This window comes from Myotis nattereri, assembly GCF_964212035.1.
Source record: "Myotis nattereri genome assembly, chromosome: 9".
Lineage (NCBI taxonomy): Eukaryota > Metazoa > Chordata > Mammalia > Chiroptera > Vespertilionidae > Myotis > Myotis nattereri.
In genome coordinates this window covers 38,355,074-38,372,032 of record NC_138084.1, presented here as the reverse complement: position 1 = coordinate 38,372,032, position 16,959 = coordinate 38,355,074, and the positions used below count along the sequence as shown (strand labels likewise).

Sequence of the window (16,959 nt, the reverse complement as noted above, 5' to 3'; positions counted from 1 at the left end):
TTTTCTTTCTCTTATTCTCCAAGTCTAAATGAATAGTTATAAGCATGTGTTAGAAAAGGAGAGGAAAGATAATTTGGTGGCACAGTCAGGAAGTCAGGTGTCTGGACTCATTTTGGGTACTGTCTACTGGGGCATTTGTGACTCTGCATTCTCTCACTATAGTACTGTGTTCACAGGAGGCAAGCACTAAATCCCCTTCACTTCTACCCTTGGCAGCTGATGCAGTTGATGTGGCATGGGAGGTGGCTCTGATTATGTGCAAGTCTTCCCTGCTGAGTTTGTGACACATGGTCAATGGGTGAGAAGCACAATGGATTGGCCAGTGCTATCTATGACCACGTAGGAATAGGTATGAAAAGCAGGAAATGCCAAGGCTGAATGAGTTAAATTGTGGGTCACTTTGACAGACAACAGCATCATGGGTTTTCCTGCAGCTCCCTAAGGAACGACTAAACATGAGCCACCGGATGGTTGTTCTAGGTCATTGCTGCTTCTCAGAAATAACACAGATGATCAAAGCATAGCCCCACTCATTATGTTGATCCAAATAAAGTCTCAAAACTAATTAGATCTATGCATTGCAGTGCTTATATGCAAATAATGAAGAGAATAAATGAAGCCCCTGAGACCTTAATTAGTATATCAGGCAGCATACTGGTATAGGTACATGTAAATACACCTGATTTTCTCAGTCTCATTGGATTTTCAGTGGAATGTTAGCAAACCTGTGCATATCTGACGCTGAGGTACGTAAAGTCTTGTATTCCAAATGGTCCTAAGTCCAGCACAAATAAGCCCTGTTTTATAGAGATGATTCCTAGAGTCTGTCCCCTTATAACATTTGACCAGCAGGTAGGATTTGTTATTGATTTTTGACTGTCCTTTGCGTATGTAGATGCTTATTTGAAGTATATTCTCAGTTATGGATTATTCATTTATTGACATCCATAGTAGGTGTTCTAACATAACATCTCATTTAACAGTGACCTTGAGAGGTAAATGTTATTATTATATTGTTTTTTAAAATAAGGAAACTGAGTCTCAGAGTGTTATGTAACTTTTCTAGATCACCCAGCTATCAAGTGGCAGACGTGGAATTTATCCCCCAGAGCTTTGGGGTCTGAAATCTTATTTTACTTTTGTTACAGCACAGTATATGTGCTTTTCAAATAATACTGGCATTCATATCATATTTTGATTTGGAGTCTTTCATGTAGATATTTTCTTATAAAAATACAAGATCTATTCTAGATTTCTGTCTTTTAACCTCTGATGCAATTCTAGGGACTAATTAATGAAGCCAGCAACTGATTAAATGCACTGGTTTAATGACCACTAAATATTTTTCATAATGAAAGTGTTGAATGATACGGTTCTGATAGTAATTTACCTGTACATATTGTAAAAACATTTTTAATGTTGACATTCTTTAAAAAGTAGCAAACATTCCATTGGGCAGTACAGGAGTCCACAGGTAGTTGAGGCCATTCCTTTAAAAAACAATGGCGTTTCTTCTCTCTCAAGTAGCAGGCTTATGATATTTGATAGCAGTATTTCCAAAGTATTATTTGATTTGATCATATTTTTTTATTTAATGGTACTGATTCTTTTCATTGTTTGGTACTTGCTTTTTCAGTGGCCTGGCTTCTCTCTTACTGAGATTCTGGGTTGACCTCAAAAGTATGTGTTGTTGCAGTTTAGTTGAGCTTCTCTTTTTTAAACTCTTATGTTGATATTGTCATCACATTTCTCTTAACTCAGCTACAAATTCCCCTCTAACACATCAAATGCTTTCTTAATCTGTCCACTATTCTCAACCTTTATTACTGCCATGCAAGCCAGCACCATACTGCAGGATTAAACTCTACAACATTCTAACAGATCTTTCTGTTAATTCTCTTACTTCTCTACAATTTTGTCCCCTTAGAGTAAAAAGCCAGAGTTATTTTATATAATTTAGATTGTGTCATTGTTTACAACTTTGCATTGTCTTCCCATTGCACTTAGAATACTCCCATCATGGCTTCTTCCTAGCTCTTGACTTAATCTCCTTTTGCTCTATCCATCCACATTGGTTTGCTTTTCTTCAGATGCACAAAGCCATCACTTCTCAGGGCCCTTGCACTGGTTGCTTGCAGAATGTTCTTCCCTCTGCCTTAGCATGGTTGGTTGGTTGGTATCGCTTATGCTTTATTGGAAATGCCCCTCCACAGAGAGGTTTCTCCTGACCAATTTAAAATTAGCCATACAACGTGCATGGTCCCAAACCCTTCTCTGCACTGCTGCACAGCTCTTAAAGCACGAGGCCCTTTGTTGTGGAGACTGGAACTGTCTCCAGACACTTTCAGGTCTGCTTCGGCTTATTTTGCTGATTATCATCAACTTGCATGTAGTTTTAAAAAATATATGATTTCATTGATTTTTGGAGAGAGAAAGGAAGGGAGAGGAATAGAGGGATAGAAACATCAATGAGAGAGAAACATCATTGAGCAGCTGCCTCCTTCACACCGCCTACTGGCAATTGAGCCCACAACCCGGGCATGTGCCCTAACTGCCACTCACCTTATCTTATACTTTGCCACAAAAATCAACTCAAAATGGATTAAAGACTTAAATGTAAGACCTAAAACTGTAAGAAAAAAATCCCAAGATTAAAACATATGGGGAAAGCTTCATGCCGTTGGTCTTGGCAATAATTTCTCTGATATGACATCAAAAGCATAGGCAACAAAAACAAAAACAGAGAAGTGAGAATACATCAAACTAAAAAGCCTCAGTGCAGCAATGGAAACAATCAACCGAGTGAATAGGCAACTACAAAATTGGAGAAAATATATCTAATAAGGGGTTAATTTCCAAAATATACAACTCAGTTAAAAAATGGACTAAACATATTACTAGACACTTCTCCAAAGAAGACATAAAAATGGCCAACAGGCACTGAAAATATGCTCAACATCACTAATCATGAAATAAATGCAAATCAAAACTACAGTGAGATACCACCTCACACTTGTCAGGATGGCTGTTTTCAAAGAAACAGGAGATAAGTGTAGGTGAGGATATGGAGAAAAGGGAAACTCTTGTACATTGTTGCTGGGAATGCACAATCCTACCGCTGCTTTGGAAAACAGTATAGAGCAGTGATGGCGAACCTTTTGAACTCGGCATGTCAGCATTTTGAAAAACCCTAACTTAACTCTGGTGCCGTGTCACATATAGAAATTTTTTGATATTTGCAACCATAGTAAAACAAAGACTTATATTTTTAATATTGATTTTATATATTAAATGCCATTTAACAAAGAAACATCAACCAAAAAAATGAGTTCGCATGTCACCTCTGACACGCGTGTCATAGCTTCACCATCACTGGTATAGAGGTTCCTCAAGTAGTTAAAAACAGCTACCATATGTTTCAGTAATTTCACCTGTGTATTTTTCTCTAAAAGAATTAAATCAGTACCTCAAAGAGATATTAGCACTCCCATGTTCATGGCATCACTATTCACAAGAGCCAAGATATGAAAGTTATCTAAATGTCCATTGACAGATAAATGGATAAAGAAAATTTGGTATATACATACATTGGAATATTAGTCTTAAAAAAGAAGGAAATTTTGCAATATGCAACAACACGGATAGACCTAGAGGATATTATGCTAAGTGAAATAAGCCAGTACCAGGACTAATATGATTCTACAATAGTTAAATTCATAGACTTAAGAATGGAATGAAGGTAGCCAGGGGCTGGGGTTAGAGTGATATGGGGAGTTGCTAATCAATATACATAAAGTTTAATTAAGTAGGATGAGGAAGTTCTAGAGATCCGCTGCAGAACCCTGTACCTATAGTTAACAGCACTGTATTGTGTATACGTACTTAAAAACATAAGCTAATGCTGAGTGTTCTTACCACAATAAAACAAACTTTTAAAAAAGTAGGTCATTTATTCACTCAGTCATTCATTTGTTTAGTACTGCTATGAACTAGGCACTCTGCAGTACTCTAAGAATTAAGTGTTGAACAAGGCAGACATGATTCCTCCCTCATGGAAGGTGAAGGACAGTAGGCAACAAAGTTAACAAAAGGAAGCTAGGCTTTGGGTGGTGAGCACACAATGGAGTATACAGATATGGAATTCTAATGCTGTGCACCTGAAACTTATATATTATTAACCAGTTTTACCTCAATAATTTTAATTTTAAAAATTACCCAATAGAAAATTTTAAATCATTAAAACAAAGTCAGAGCCAACTCAATGCCATGTAACACATACACAGGCACAACAAACAAACAAAAAAGATTGTAAGCAAGTATTTACAGCAGTAACTATATAATTGAGGACATGATAAGTGCAAAACATATTTAAGGGTTCTCTGAAAGTGCTCACCAGGATAATATAATTTAGTCCAATTTACATTCCCACTAGCAGAGTACAAGGATTCCTTTTTCCCACATCCTTTTCAACACTTATTAATTCTTGTATTACTGATAATGGTCATTCTAACAGGTGTGAGGTAGTATCCCATTATTGTTGTTAAGTTGTATGAGTTTTTTATATATTTTGGATATTAGCCCTTTATCAGAAGTACCAATTGCAAATATCTTCTCCCATTTGGTTAGTTGTCATTTTGTTTTCTTGATGATTTCTTTTGCTATATAGTGTCAGATAGTCTAGTTTCATTCTTTTGCATGTGGCTTTCCAATAATTTCAGCACTGTTTATTGAAGAGGCTTTCCTTTCTCCATTGTATGTTTTTGGCTCCTTTGTTGAAAATTCATTACGTCTGGGCTCTCAATTCTGTTTCATTGGTCTGTGTGACTGTTTTTCTGTCAATCATACTGTTTTGATTATTGTAGCTTTGTAGAATAATTTGAAGTCAAGGAGTGTGATACCTCCACCTTCCCCCCCCCCCCCTCAGCTTTCCTTTGACTATTTGAGGACTTCTATGGTTCCATACAAATTTGAAGATTTTTGTTCTAAGTCTGAAAAATAACATTAATGGGGATTGCATCAAATGTGTATATCAGTTATGTAATATGGCCACTTTAGCAATGTTAATTCTTCCAATCATTGAACACGGCATATCTTCCCATTTCTTTGTGTGTTATTTGACCTTATTTCTAGGATATAGTGATTACTCCAAGGCTGTAGTCCCTCACGACTCTCAAATAAAAGCCTAGGGTATTATGGGTCCCCTTTACCTCAAATGGCCTATCTAACAAACTCTATCAAACCAGAACCGGAAAATGCCCCAAGTCTCTGCTAAGATCTTCAGCCTCCCACAGGCTGATTTCCTCCGGCATTTTGATATCTCACCAGCCCATGTGTAACTTAATGAGAAATTACACATGGAATTTCAGGCTCATATCGCTACAGTTTTATTCTTTTCCAGGATCTTGGCCTCATAAGTCTTAGCTGCCTTGGCTTCTTTGACCTCAGACTTCTATGTACTCACCTACCACACTGCCAAAAGCCTTAGGCTGTATCTTTTTGCTCAATCTCTATTCCTCATGAAATCATTTGGCAAATGCTTTTATTTTTGAGGCATAAGGAAGGTTTACTGGGGAAATGACATTTAAATGGAGATATAGAGGAAAATAGGAATGAAGTGGTCACTGAGAGCTGGAAATGCAGTTGCAGAAACTTCGGTGGGTGGGTGAAATTAGTGATGTGGGAGGTTGAACTAATGATCCTTAACCAAAGTACTGTGTCTGGTACAGAACAAGCATTTAACAAATATCTTTGTGTTAAATATTAACTCTAATTCAATGAATATTTATTTAGTGTCTCCTTTATTCTTAGCACTAGGTTATTAACTGAGGAAACAAAATTGAGTATATCATGTGCTTTTCTTTCAAGAAGTTAAAAATAATCAAAGGAATGTTTCTTTAAAAATGGTTCCCATTCAGCTGGCATGAATAAAGTGCTAGTTGCCATATTTTTTTAAAAAAAATTTAAAAATTAATGTTTTATTTTTAACAAAAACTGTATATATTTAAGGCATACAAGTTGATGTTTTGACATACATGTATATAGTGAAGTGATTAATATAGTCACCCTAATTAACATATCCATATCTTTTCTTTTTATTGATTTCAGAGAGGAAGGAAGAGGGAGAGAGAGAGATAGAAACATCAGTGATGAGAGAGAATCATGGATTGGCTGCCTCTTTCAAGTCCCCCACTGGGGATTGAGCCCACAACCTGGGCATGTGCCCTTGACTGGAATTGAACCTGGGACCTTTCAGTTCACAGGCCAACGCTCTATCCATTGAGCCAAATGGGCTAGGGCCCATCTCTTTTCACAGCTACCTTTTTTTGAGGGAGGTGGTATTGTGAGAACACCTGAAATTTATTTTCTTAGCAAATATCCAGTATAAAATACAACATTGTTAACTACAGTTATCATGCTGTACATTAGCTCTCTAGAACTTAATCATCCTACAAAATAGCAACTTTGTACCCTTTGACCAACATCTCCCTGTACCCCTTACCTCCCTAACCCTGGTAACCACTATTCTACTCTCTGCTTCTATGAATTTGACTGTCTTAGATTCCACATATAAGTGAGATCCTACAGTATATTTCTGTGTCTGGCTTATTTCCCTTAGTATAATGTCTCCAGAAATATCCATGTTGTCACAAATGACAAGATTTTGATCTTTCTTAATGGCTGGACAATATTCCATTGTGTACATATACCATGATCATGTGGTTTTTATCTTTCATTCTGTTAATGTGGTATATCACATGTAGTGATTTGCATATGTTAAACTAACCATGTATCCCAGAGATAAATCCCATTTGGTCACAATTTTGATTTAATTAATGAAATGAAACAGCTTATGATAATTATATGAGGAGGTAGAGAATTTCACACTATGCAGGGGATATTTGTGAAAATGGAATGGTGAAGATTGTGGAATGGATGGTCAGAGAACCTCTAGTCAAATTTTAATCCAATGTTAAACAAAAAAATGGGACCTGGAGACTCAGTAGGTTCTGACTGCCGGGAGCCGGTCCATCCTTGCTGTTTCAAGGGACCTGGCATATATGGCATACTGTTCTTAATATGTTTGCTCACCTTCTAGGCACTATGTGTTTTAACCAAGGTCTCTGAGAAAGGTTGTTTCCCCAGGTAGGGATTTTCCCCTGAAGTTAGGGAGGGAATAAAACCTCTTAACTAAGTGCCAGGCGGGTAATTAATCACTTTAACTATGAACAATCATGCTTAAGCTACATAATCTTTACTCCCTGGAATGGAGATAAGAAACGCCCTAACCTTTGTAATAGAGATTGATAGGATTGAATCAACTGGTATAAATACAGATGTAACAAGACAGCAAGAGACAGAGAGAGAGACAGAACCGAGGCACAGAACCTATACAGAACGTTCTCTAGAGACAGAAGAACTTCGCTGGAGAGAACATGGCAAAAGATCCTGGACAGAAACTGACCTCAGAACCTAGAGACAGAACCTAGCGAGAGAACATGGCAAAAGATCCTGGACTGAACCTGACTACAGAAATTGGCAAGAGAACCTGACTAGAACCTGGTGACTGAACCTGGCTGGAGAACCTGGACAGAACCTGGCTGGAGAACCTGGACAGAACCTGGCTGGAGAACCTAGCGAGGGAACTTGGCTACAGAACCTGGCTGGAGAACCTGGAGAACCTAGCAAGAGAACATGGACACAGAACCTGGCTGGAGATCCTAAGCAGAACCTCTCTGGAGATCCAGACCAGAACTTGGCTGGAGATCCTGGCTAGAGATCCTGGCTAGGCTGCTGATCAACTGAACGCTGTCTCCGTGTCATTCCTTCTTTGCCGACTCCGTCCACACCTTTGGGGACCCCTGGACCCGTTGGGGTTGGACCCCGGCATCTGACCACTGTAATCAATGAAGCTGATAAAAATCTTAGTTGCAAGCCCTGCGGCAGATGTCCTCACCTAGATTCACCTCCGCACAATGCTGTACTTCTTGTCTTTGGAATCTTCCTTCTTTGCTGGGGTTTCTCCTAATATGTCCTACTTTCACTTTGGAATCTTCTCTCTTCCACTCATCAACTTTCCACAGAGTACATTCTCTATCTCTTTTTTTTAACTGAACCTGATTGCCTGGGAAGGGTACATATGCTTCTCAGCTCTGTTGAAGAGAAGTTGCCTACTCCCCTCTCCTAAGACACTATTGTGTTGACATTCTCCTAGCTCCTTACACATTTCTAAATCATTGGTTTGCAGTGTTCATGGCAAAACAGTTTACTCACTAGCACCAGTGTTATCCAGCTATGAAACAACATTCTATTGTTTCAGAGTCCTTTACTGACCACCCAGTTTCTTTTCCTCATTTGTTAAAGACTGTGCCACTGGCTTCTTGATCCTTTAACCATTTCAACACCTCGGTCATGGTAACGTCACAGTGTGGATGTTACCATTAGACAATGTGATCTCAAAATGCCTAGACCTCCTTACAGCCTCCACTATCTTCCACAATCCATATGTGAACTTGACTACAATCGCTCAAATAGATTCAATTGTATACGGCACCTTTCACCTCTGTGGTTTTCATAAATTAGAAGCTGTTTGTCTTTACCTATGCTCTAACTTAAATAGCATTTCAATTATTGCCTTTTGAGGTCTTGAAGAAGCTAATTATGAAACCATATAGCCTACTCCTTTGTCAGCTCTTTGGCAGGCTGACCTATATTTTTCTTGGAATTTGTTATGTTAGAAATGCCTGTTTCTTTTGCAGTAACTTTCACTAGTTTATATTTCCAGATATTCATCCATTCCCATCTAGTTTCTAATTTTCTTTGAATAGAGTTGAAAAAAATGATTTCTTAAAATTCTTTGAAATTTCTCTGTATTGTGGTCTTTCACTCATTGCAACTCTAAATTTGTGTTTCTGCTTTCTCCTTCTTCCAGTGAATTAGTGATCTTTCCTTCTTTCTCTCTCAGTCTGTGTCCACCTCTTTCATTCTTCTTTTTCTTTTTAGAATAATTTTCCTCCTCCTCCAAAGGCAACCAAAATTATGAAAATACAGTGTTCAAAAGCATCTTAGTTATTTTTGCTATATACATATGTGCATGTGTATATGCATATATATGTACATATATACATATATGTATAATAACATTTTATAGTATTTAAAAACTACATCCTGTTTATAGTAGGAAAGGAATAAGATTGGGGCATATCAGGCAATTAGAACACACTTTAATTGCTTTGTACATAAAGTGCTGATATTTATTTAAAGGTACTCTACTTTCTCCATTTTTATTTATCAGTGCTCTGTAAATGTTTTAAGAAGTGTTCAGCATTCTTTTACTTACCATCTGTGAGAAAAACCTGCAGACATTGTCTAGTACTTTCCTTAGAGCTATCTGCATTTCTTTATTTCTTAGACTGTAAACTATGGGATTAAGCAGAGGAGTCAGCACTGTATATGTCACTGCCATTAGCATATCTTCACGAAATGAATCACTGTCCTTGGGTCTCAAATAGACAAAGCCAGCAAATCCATAGTGTATGCACACTACGGTGAGGTGAGAGGAGCAAGTATAAAAGGCCTTATACCTCCCCTTTGCAGAAGGCATCTTCACAACGGTGGACACAATGAAGACATAGGAAATCATAATTAAAATGAAGCTGCCCACCAACACAGAGGCAGTGAATGCAAGAAGGATCGTTTTCTGAAAAAACGTGTAATCACAGGCAAGGGAGACCACAGGTGCGATGTCACAAAAAAAGTGCTGGATGGTGCTGGCGTCACAAAAAGACAGGTTGAATACTATGAGGACAATGCACAACGACACCACAATCCCAGTGACAGAAGAGGCCATCATGAGCTGCAAGCAGATCCTGTGGGTCATGAGGATGGGGTAGTGCAGTGGGCTGTGAATGGCAGTGTAACGGTCATAGGACATGGCGGCCATGATGAAGCAGTTATTGCCCGCTAAGCCAAAGAAGAAGAACATCTGTGTGGCGCACTCAGGAAGAGAGATGGTCTTGCTGTCTGAGAGCAGGTCCACCAGCATTCGGGGGAGGATGACCATGGTGGTACAGGTTTCTGAAAAGGACAGGCCAGAGAGGAAAAAGTACATGGGGGTGTGAAGGTTGTGACTGAGCTTGATGGCCACCATTACGGACACATTTGCAGCAAGGATAGTCACGTGGGAGAAGAAGATCAGCACAAAGAGGAGATCCTGCAGGTCTGGGAGACTGGAAAACCCCCGCAGGACGAATGTGCTCACTGTGGTTCGATTGCCCATCATCTAGGAGGCTCAGTAACTTTCTCCCACAGAGGCAGATATTCTTGAGTCAAGACTCTGATGAGATCATAAAGAGCACTGATATCATCTGGACTTTAATCAAGGATCCCTGGGCAAAGGCAAGACATCTCTCAATGAGAGATCCTGAGAAATGGGAATTAAATACTCCTTGCTGAATTCAAGGTCAGGACTCGGACTGATGAGAAAGATTCTCGTAGGAGATTCTGTATAAATGTCATAAAGTATGCCTGAATTTTTCCTGGGAACCCCCTCATTTATCTCTCCTTTTATCTCCTCTGCAGTCAAAATCTGCACAAAAGAGGGAAAGATGAAAAATACTTGTTTTTCTACCTACAAGAGGGGTAGCAGGTGTAAAATGTTTGCATGTGATATGATAGTCTGGCACACAGAAGTGCCTGACAATGTTGACTCAATGCAAGTTTAAGAAGTAAGGAAATATTTTTGAATGGCTTCCAAATGTTCTTGGAAAGTAATGCTACCCTCAGAGGTGCTCCCCAGGAGGCAGTGGCTGCTTGGCTAACAAGGAGGCCATCATGAACAGACCTAATACATGAATTTACTGTTGAAGTTTGTACTGGTTTTCTCTCCATGACAATAATTTAAGGCTGGAGATGTTCAATAACTGTTTCCAATTCATGCAGATCTTGAAGGCAAAATGGTATGGAGAGACCATCCCCACCCTAGATGGCTCATTTGTGTTCATGATATCAGGATTAATTCTTGAACTCTCAGGAGAATTGCCAGGATATTTTCTATCTGATATATTAGTGGAAAGGGCTGCTTTGTAGTGCAGCTCTTATTAGAGCTTAAGTTCCTCTGGTCATTTTCATGAATTCATCCATTCTGCTGTGAGTGAGATGACAGCACGAAGGACAGGGATTTTCCAAACAAGATGTGGTTTGGTTTCAGTCACTATTGTCAAGGAAGGAAAGGAAACAGTGAGAGGACATGGGCATGGAGTTAACGGTTGAGGAAAGAATGGTAGAGACACACTGGGAAGTATTTTGTAAGATCTACAGAGCTTAAAGAAAATATACCTTTAGCTGAAAAGTTAGTGTGTTCTTTATGAATTACTGGGCAAAGTTTACACAAAGAGGCATGTCAGGTAACCAGTGTTTACTCAATATCTGACATGTGCTTGTCAATATACTGTGTGTTTGATAGAATGTTCTCGCTAAATTTCTCCCAGAAACTCTGCATAATAAGCATTTCAAACCTGATGTTACAGAAATTGACACTTGGGTACAGATTACTTAATTAACTACCCAAAGCCAGTGCATTAATTCCACAAATATTTATTTAATGTCTATGGTGTGTTAGTCAATCACATGTGTGGGAAATGTAACATGGGATAAGACATATAACCTCTCCTATCTCAGATAGAGAAAAATGCCATCAAGAGAATTAAATGAAAGTTATATGACAGTGAGGGACTGAATGGCTATTTTGAACTGTAGAATCAGGAAAGCCCTTTCTAAGGAACCTACCCTTACTTTGTGATTGAAATGCAGTAAGCAGCCCACCTTTGAAAGACCTACGGGGGAAACAACACACAAGAAATAGCTAGTGCAAAGATCTCACAGTGGGAATGAGCTTGACCTGTTCAGGGGATATGAAGACAATCAGTGTATCCAGAACACCTGTCTCATGTGTCATCTTAAACACCCTGTGAGAGAAATAGTACTATTGTGCCCATGCCTGAGATAAGGAAACCATGGCTTAGAAACTTATTTTGTGAAGGTGATAAAGTTTGTTGATAAATTCTGTGTTCACATTTGATTGCATTATGATGACATTTTTAGCGTCTGACTTCTTTACTAGTCAAAGTAGAAGGCTATTTTACCAGTTTGTCCACGTACTTGCAGCATAACCTGGTAAATACAAGCATTTGTGTCATGAGAGTTCAACAAATAAATGGGGTGTCATCTTCCCCAGGAAGCCTCACTGGGTTTTTTCTTAGGCGCACTGACTAATTCTTCCCAACTCTGTTGTTTTCTCTCTTTAGCCTTTACCTAATTTGGACAGGTGCTAGAGGTTGTTAGCTGTCTCCTTCAATACATTTCAATACCCATTAAGATATAGTCACATCACCTAGCAATATGATAACTACATATTGACATTTAATACATACTAATTTAATGAATAATGTGTAAACTCTCAGAGTGGTATACTTGGAACAAAGCAAACAAAACTAGTATTTTCTGATCTAAACAATAAGCTACATTTCCTGTAGCATAAAATGTTACCTGGTTGCCATAATTGCTCTTACACTAAGGAGCATATTGGGATCACCAGGGCAGTCTTCTTGAGAGTTATATATTCTCATTACAAGGCTAATCTTTCAAAGAAGAGAAAAGAAAAACTTCAGGAGAAATCGGCATGTTTAGAAACTCTCACTGTGCTTCTGTTACTTCCTTTTTTCATTTGTACTGATAATAAATACGACTTTCCTCATAATGCTCAAGCGAACAAGTGATTGTGAATATGTTAATATGGCATCATTCCCATTGCTTCTGAGGGACAGAGTTTGAGGGAGATGTTTTCTGGCCCAGCATTTTGTGATAAATTCACCCTCATTGGAATATACACTTCTGTTGACTGAAAGGGTCAGTAATTGATTTCTTTCCCTGACAACCCTGTTATTCAGTTCAGTCATGCCCCACCCTTGCCGAGAGATCTAGGGACTTAGTATGCCTGATTTCTTTGAGATATCAGTGGAGACCTACAGGAACTTGAGGCTGCTTCTTGATACTACGCCACCTTGCAGACTCTTTTGTCCAGTCACCACATCAGAACCCTGAACAGTGGACACTGTAAACCAATCTACCTTCCAGAAGACACATCAAAACCATGGTCAGCCTGGGGACCCCCTGGGACCATCATGCCATTCATCATTCCCCACCAGACTGAACTGGAGGGTTTTTCTGGCAGCTACACTTAACCTCAGGGCATGGAGCAATGTTCGAAGGTGGAGCAATGGGGACTATTTATCACCAAGTGTTTGGAAAAGTGCATTCAGCTTTCTTTCAACCCAATCAGAATGAACATCAGCTTTGAGTCAGCTTTTCTACAATTTTAAGAGAAGCTACAGTAGTCTTTCTTTATCCATGGGATTATGAACCAAGATCCCTAGTGGATGCCTGAAACTGCGGATAATACTCAAGCCTGTATATATTGTGTTTTTTTCCTCTACATACATACTTTTTCATATAAAGGAGGTGCTTTATGACTTCTCTTTAGCATATTCAAATTGCTAACATCACTATTTTGTGCTTTGGGGCCATTATTAAATAATATGTGGGTTACTTGAACACAAGCACTATGATACTGTGCCAGTCAAATTGATAACCAAAACAGCTAGTAAGTGACTAACTGGGGTGAGGAGTAGCGCATATACAGTGTGGGTATGCTTCACATCCTGGACTGGACAGAGTAGGACAGTGCAAGACTTCATCATGCAACTCAGAATGGCCCACAGTTTATTAAGAATTTTATATATATTGAATTTTCCACTTAATATTTTCAGATCACAGTTGATACAAGGTGGGAAAATAAAGGACTATGTTTTATTGAGTTATCAGTATGAATTCTGATAGAAAAATTAACAATATGTATATTAGAGGTTTATGAGGCTCATATTTTTTCTGATTATACATGGATTTCTAAGTTCATATATATGTATAAACTTACTTCCTTAGTTCTTACAGTGAGGGTATATTAGATCCATCGCCAAAGGAATACTTGTTATTTTATAAACCACAGATGCATGATTTTGAAATCATAGTGAGTGGTCAAAGGAAAAACGCAGGTGGGGGGGACACGAATAATCAAACTGTCTATATTTTACAGTGAACTTTACAATTAAATAATGAGTGACATATGGAAATTGCAGCAGGATTTTGTACATGTTTTTCTTTTCTCCTCCCTGCTTAATTCTTGTTATACAATGCAGCCACTTAATTAACCTTGAGATTAGACCAGGAATGATTTTGTAATGGAATAGGGAATTGAGCAGCATTAGAGGGGCCTGTGTTCAAATCCAAGCTCTGCTTCTATTACATACAAATTACATACAGTGATTTAATCTCCATGATAACCACTTTTCTCCTGTGTAACATGGCTCTACATATACTTTCTTGCAAGGTTACAGTGCTGTGCATACAGACCTGTCGGATATTAAGTGCTCAGAACCTGCTAGTTTTATTCCCATTTGCTAAAACCTCACATGGTTTATAGACTTTTGCTATGGGTGCCCAGCAGTACTTACCTGCTCACAGTTGCCTGGAACACTGTATGAGCTCTTCTGCTTAGTCAGCTCTGTGAAGTCGACCCCTCTTGGCACACTTTGCTTTGGTCTAGAGTTTGCAGTTTTATCCTCAGTTTGCAGATTTCTAACCTCCTCACGTTGCTATTGTCTGTGTGCTAATTATGCCAGGAATAGGGAAACAATAGCATTTATCTCCAGTCTAACTGTACTCTTGGTATTTTCAATGCATTTTAACTGTCGATTAACACCCACAGCAACTTGGTTACTAGTAGATGGAGCACAATGTTCATGGTAAATAGAAATATAAAATAAAATTCCATTTTATGTCAAGGAGAAGTCACTTCCAATCTCTTAAAAAGACAAAACATTAATCTACATAAGGAACTCATTGTTCATGCACCATTTTCTACAGTTCTTTCTGCAATATTATTTAGGGGTGAGTTTTAAGCCATTTCCCCTTTGAATCCTTGTGATATGCTCAGTCTTTGTCTGAGATTACAAAGTTCCTTATAATGATAGGGTAGAATCTTTTCTATTCCTTATGTCTGGAGCCGAGTTTCCTATGAATTCCAATGAGAATTTTGTCACCTGAGACCATTACCCTTGGCACCACTTGGAGCTTCTTCCTCTCCATTAGTTACCAAGAAGATTGTCCTCTGTGGACTTAGAACTCATTGTGGTGTCCACAAAACATTGTTTTATTCTGATGTAGTATCATAATTATTCAGTGAAGTTTGTTCTTATTTGTCTGAAAAGACAAACCAAGTAATTGAAACTCAACTTGTTCAAGTACATTTTGAAATGTGGATGATTCCCTCTGGTATATTTTATTTCCTACTCAATACTTTTTTTTTTATAGTTCTGAAAATATGCCATGCCCCACAGGTCTTCTGTCTTATATACAGGGCTAGGGAGAGGGCCTGTCCTACTGGGTGTTGCCCAGGGAATCTTCCAGAAGAAAAGTAGAAAAGTATATGAACACATACGTAGTCATGATTGTTGTGGCTGCTTTCTCATGAAGAAACTCTTCTTTTTGCTAAACAGGAAAATCTGCTGTAATCAACATCTCCATTTACTGTAGTTACACTCAAAATTTTTTTCTAGTATTTCAAGAAAAGTTTAAAGCATAAAGGCAATCTCTTCAATATTGATGTAGGGAAAATTATACAAAAAATGAAATTATTCCACCAGCTTGCACCATACACAAAAGTAAACTAAAAATGGATAAAAGACTTAAATGTAAGTTGTGAAACCATAAAAATCTTAGAAGAAAACATAGGTAGAAAAATCTCAGACATCTCACATAGCAGAATTTTCACCTATGGCAAGAGAAATAAAAGAAAAAAATAAACAAATGGAACTATATCAAACTAAAAAATTTCTGCACAGAAAAAGAAACCAGCATCAAAATGAAAAGAGAACCCACTATATGGGAGAACATTTGCCAATGAGACATCTGATAAGGGGTTAATTTCCAAAATGTATAAAGTACTCATACAGCTCAACAAAAGGAAGACAAATAATCCAATTAAAAAATGGGCAGAGGACCTGAATAGATACTTCTCTAAAGAGGACACATAGATGGCCAAGAGACATATGAAAAAATGCTCAAAGTCACTAATCATCAGAGAGATTAAAACAACAATGAGGTACTACCTCATACCTGCCAGAATGGCTACCATCAATAAATTAACAAACAGCAAGTGGTGACGAGCATGTGGAGAAAAAGGAACTGTAGTACACTGTTGGTGGGACTGCAGACTGGTACAACCACTATGGAAAATAGTGTGGAGTTTCCCAAAAAAATTAAATACAGAACTTCCATTTGACCAGTGACTCCACTTTTAGGAATATATCCAAAGAAGCTGGAAACACCAATAAGTATGAATATATGCACTTCTATGTTCATAGCAGCACAATTTAGAACTGCTAAAGTCTGGAAACAGCCCAAGTGCCCATCATCAGATGTGTGGATAAAAAAAAGGTGACACGCGAACTCATTATTTTGGTTGATTTTTCTTTGTTAAATGGCATTTAAATATATAAAGTAAATATCAAAAATATAAATCTTTGTTTTACTATGGTTGCAAATATCAAAAAATTTCTATATGTGACACGGCACCAAAGTTAGGGTTTTTCAAAATGCTGACATGCGGAGCTCAAAAGGTTCGCCATCACTGCTCTAGGTCCATTCATGTTGTCACAAATGGCAAGATTTCATTTTTTACGGCTAAGTCATATTCAATGGATATAACACATTTTCTTCATCCCTTTGGTGTTAATGGACACTAAGGTTGCCACTATATCTTGGCTATTGTAAATAATGCTGCAGTAAACATAGGTGTGCAGATATATTTTCAAATTAATGTTTTGCAGTTTTTTCAGATAAAAACCC

The 16,959-nt window shown here is 38.1% G+C and overlaps 1 protein-coding gene across 1 annotated transcript; it reads right to left on the bottom strand.

The window, feature by feature from the left end:
• Nucleotides 1-9,307: 9,307 nt before the first annotated feature.
• On the bottom strand, nucleotides 9,308-10,276 carry LOC308525424 (olfactory receptor 10T2-like; the record flags this gene model as incomplete). The annotated part of the gene is made up of 1 exon (XM_081100247.1): nucleotides 9,308-10,276. The coding sequence occupies one exon, from the start codon at nucleotides 10,274-10,276 to the stop codon at nucleotides 9,308-9,310; it is 969 nt and encodes a 322-aa protein (XP_080956373.1).
• Between the last annotated feature and the right edge of the window lie 6,683 nt (nucleotides 10,277-16,959).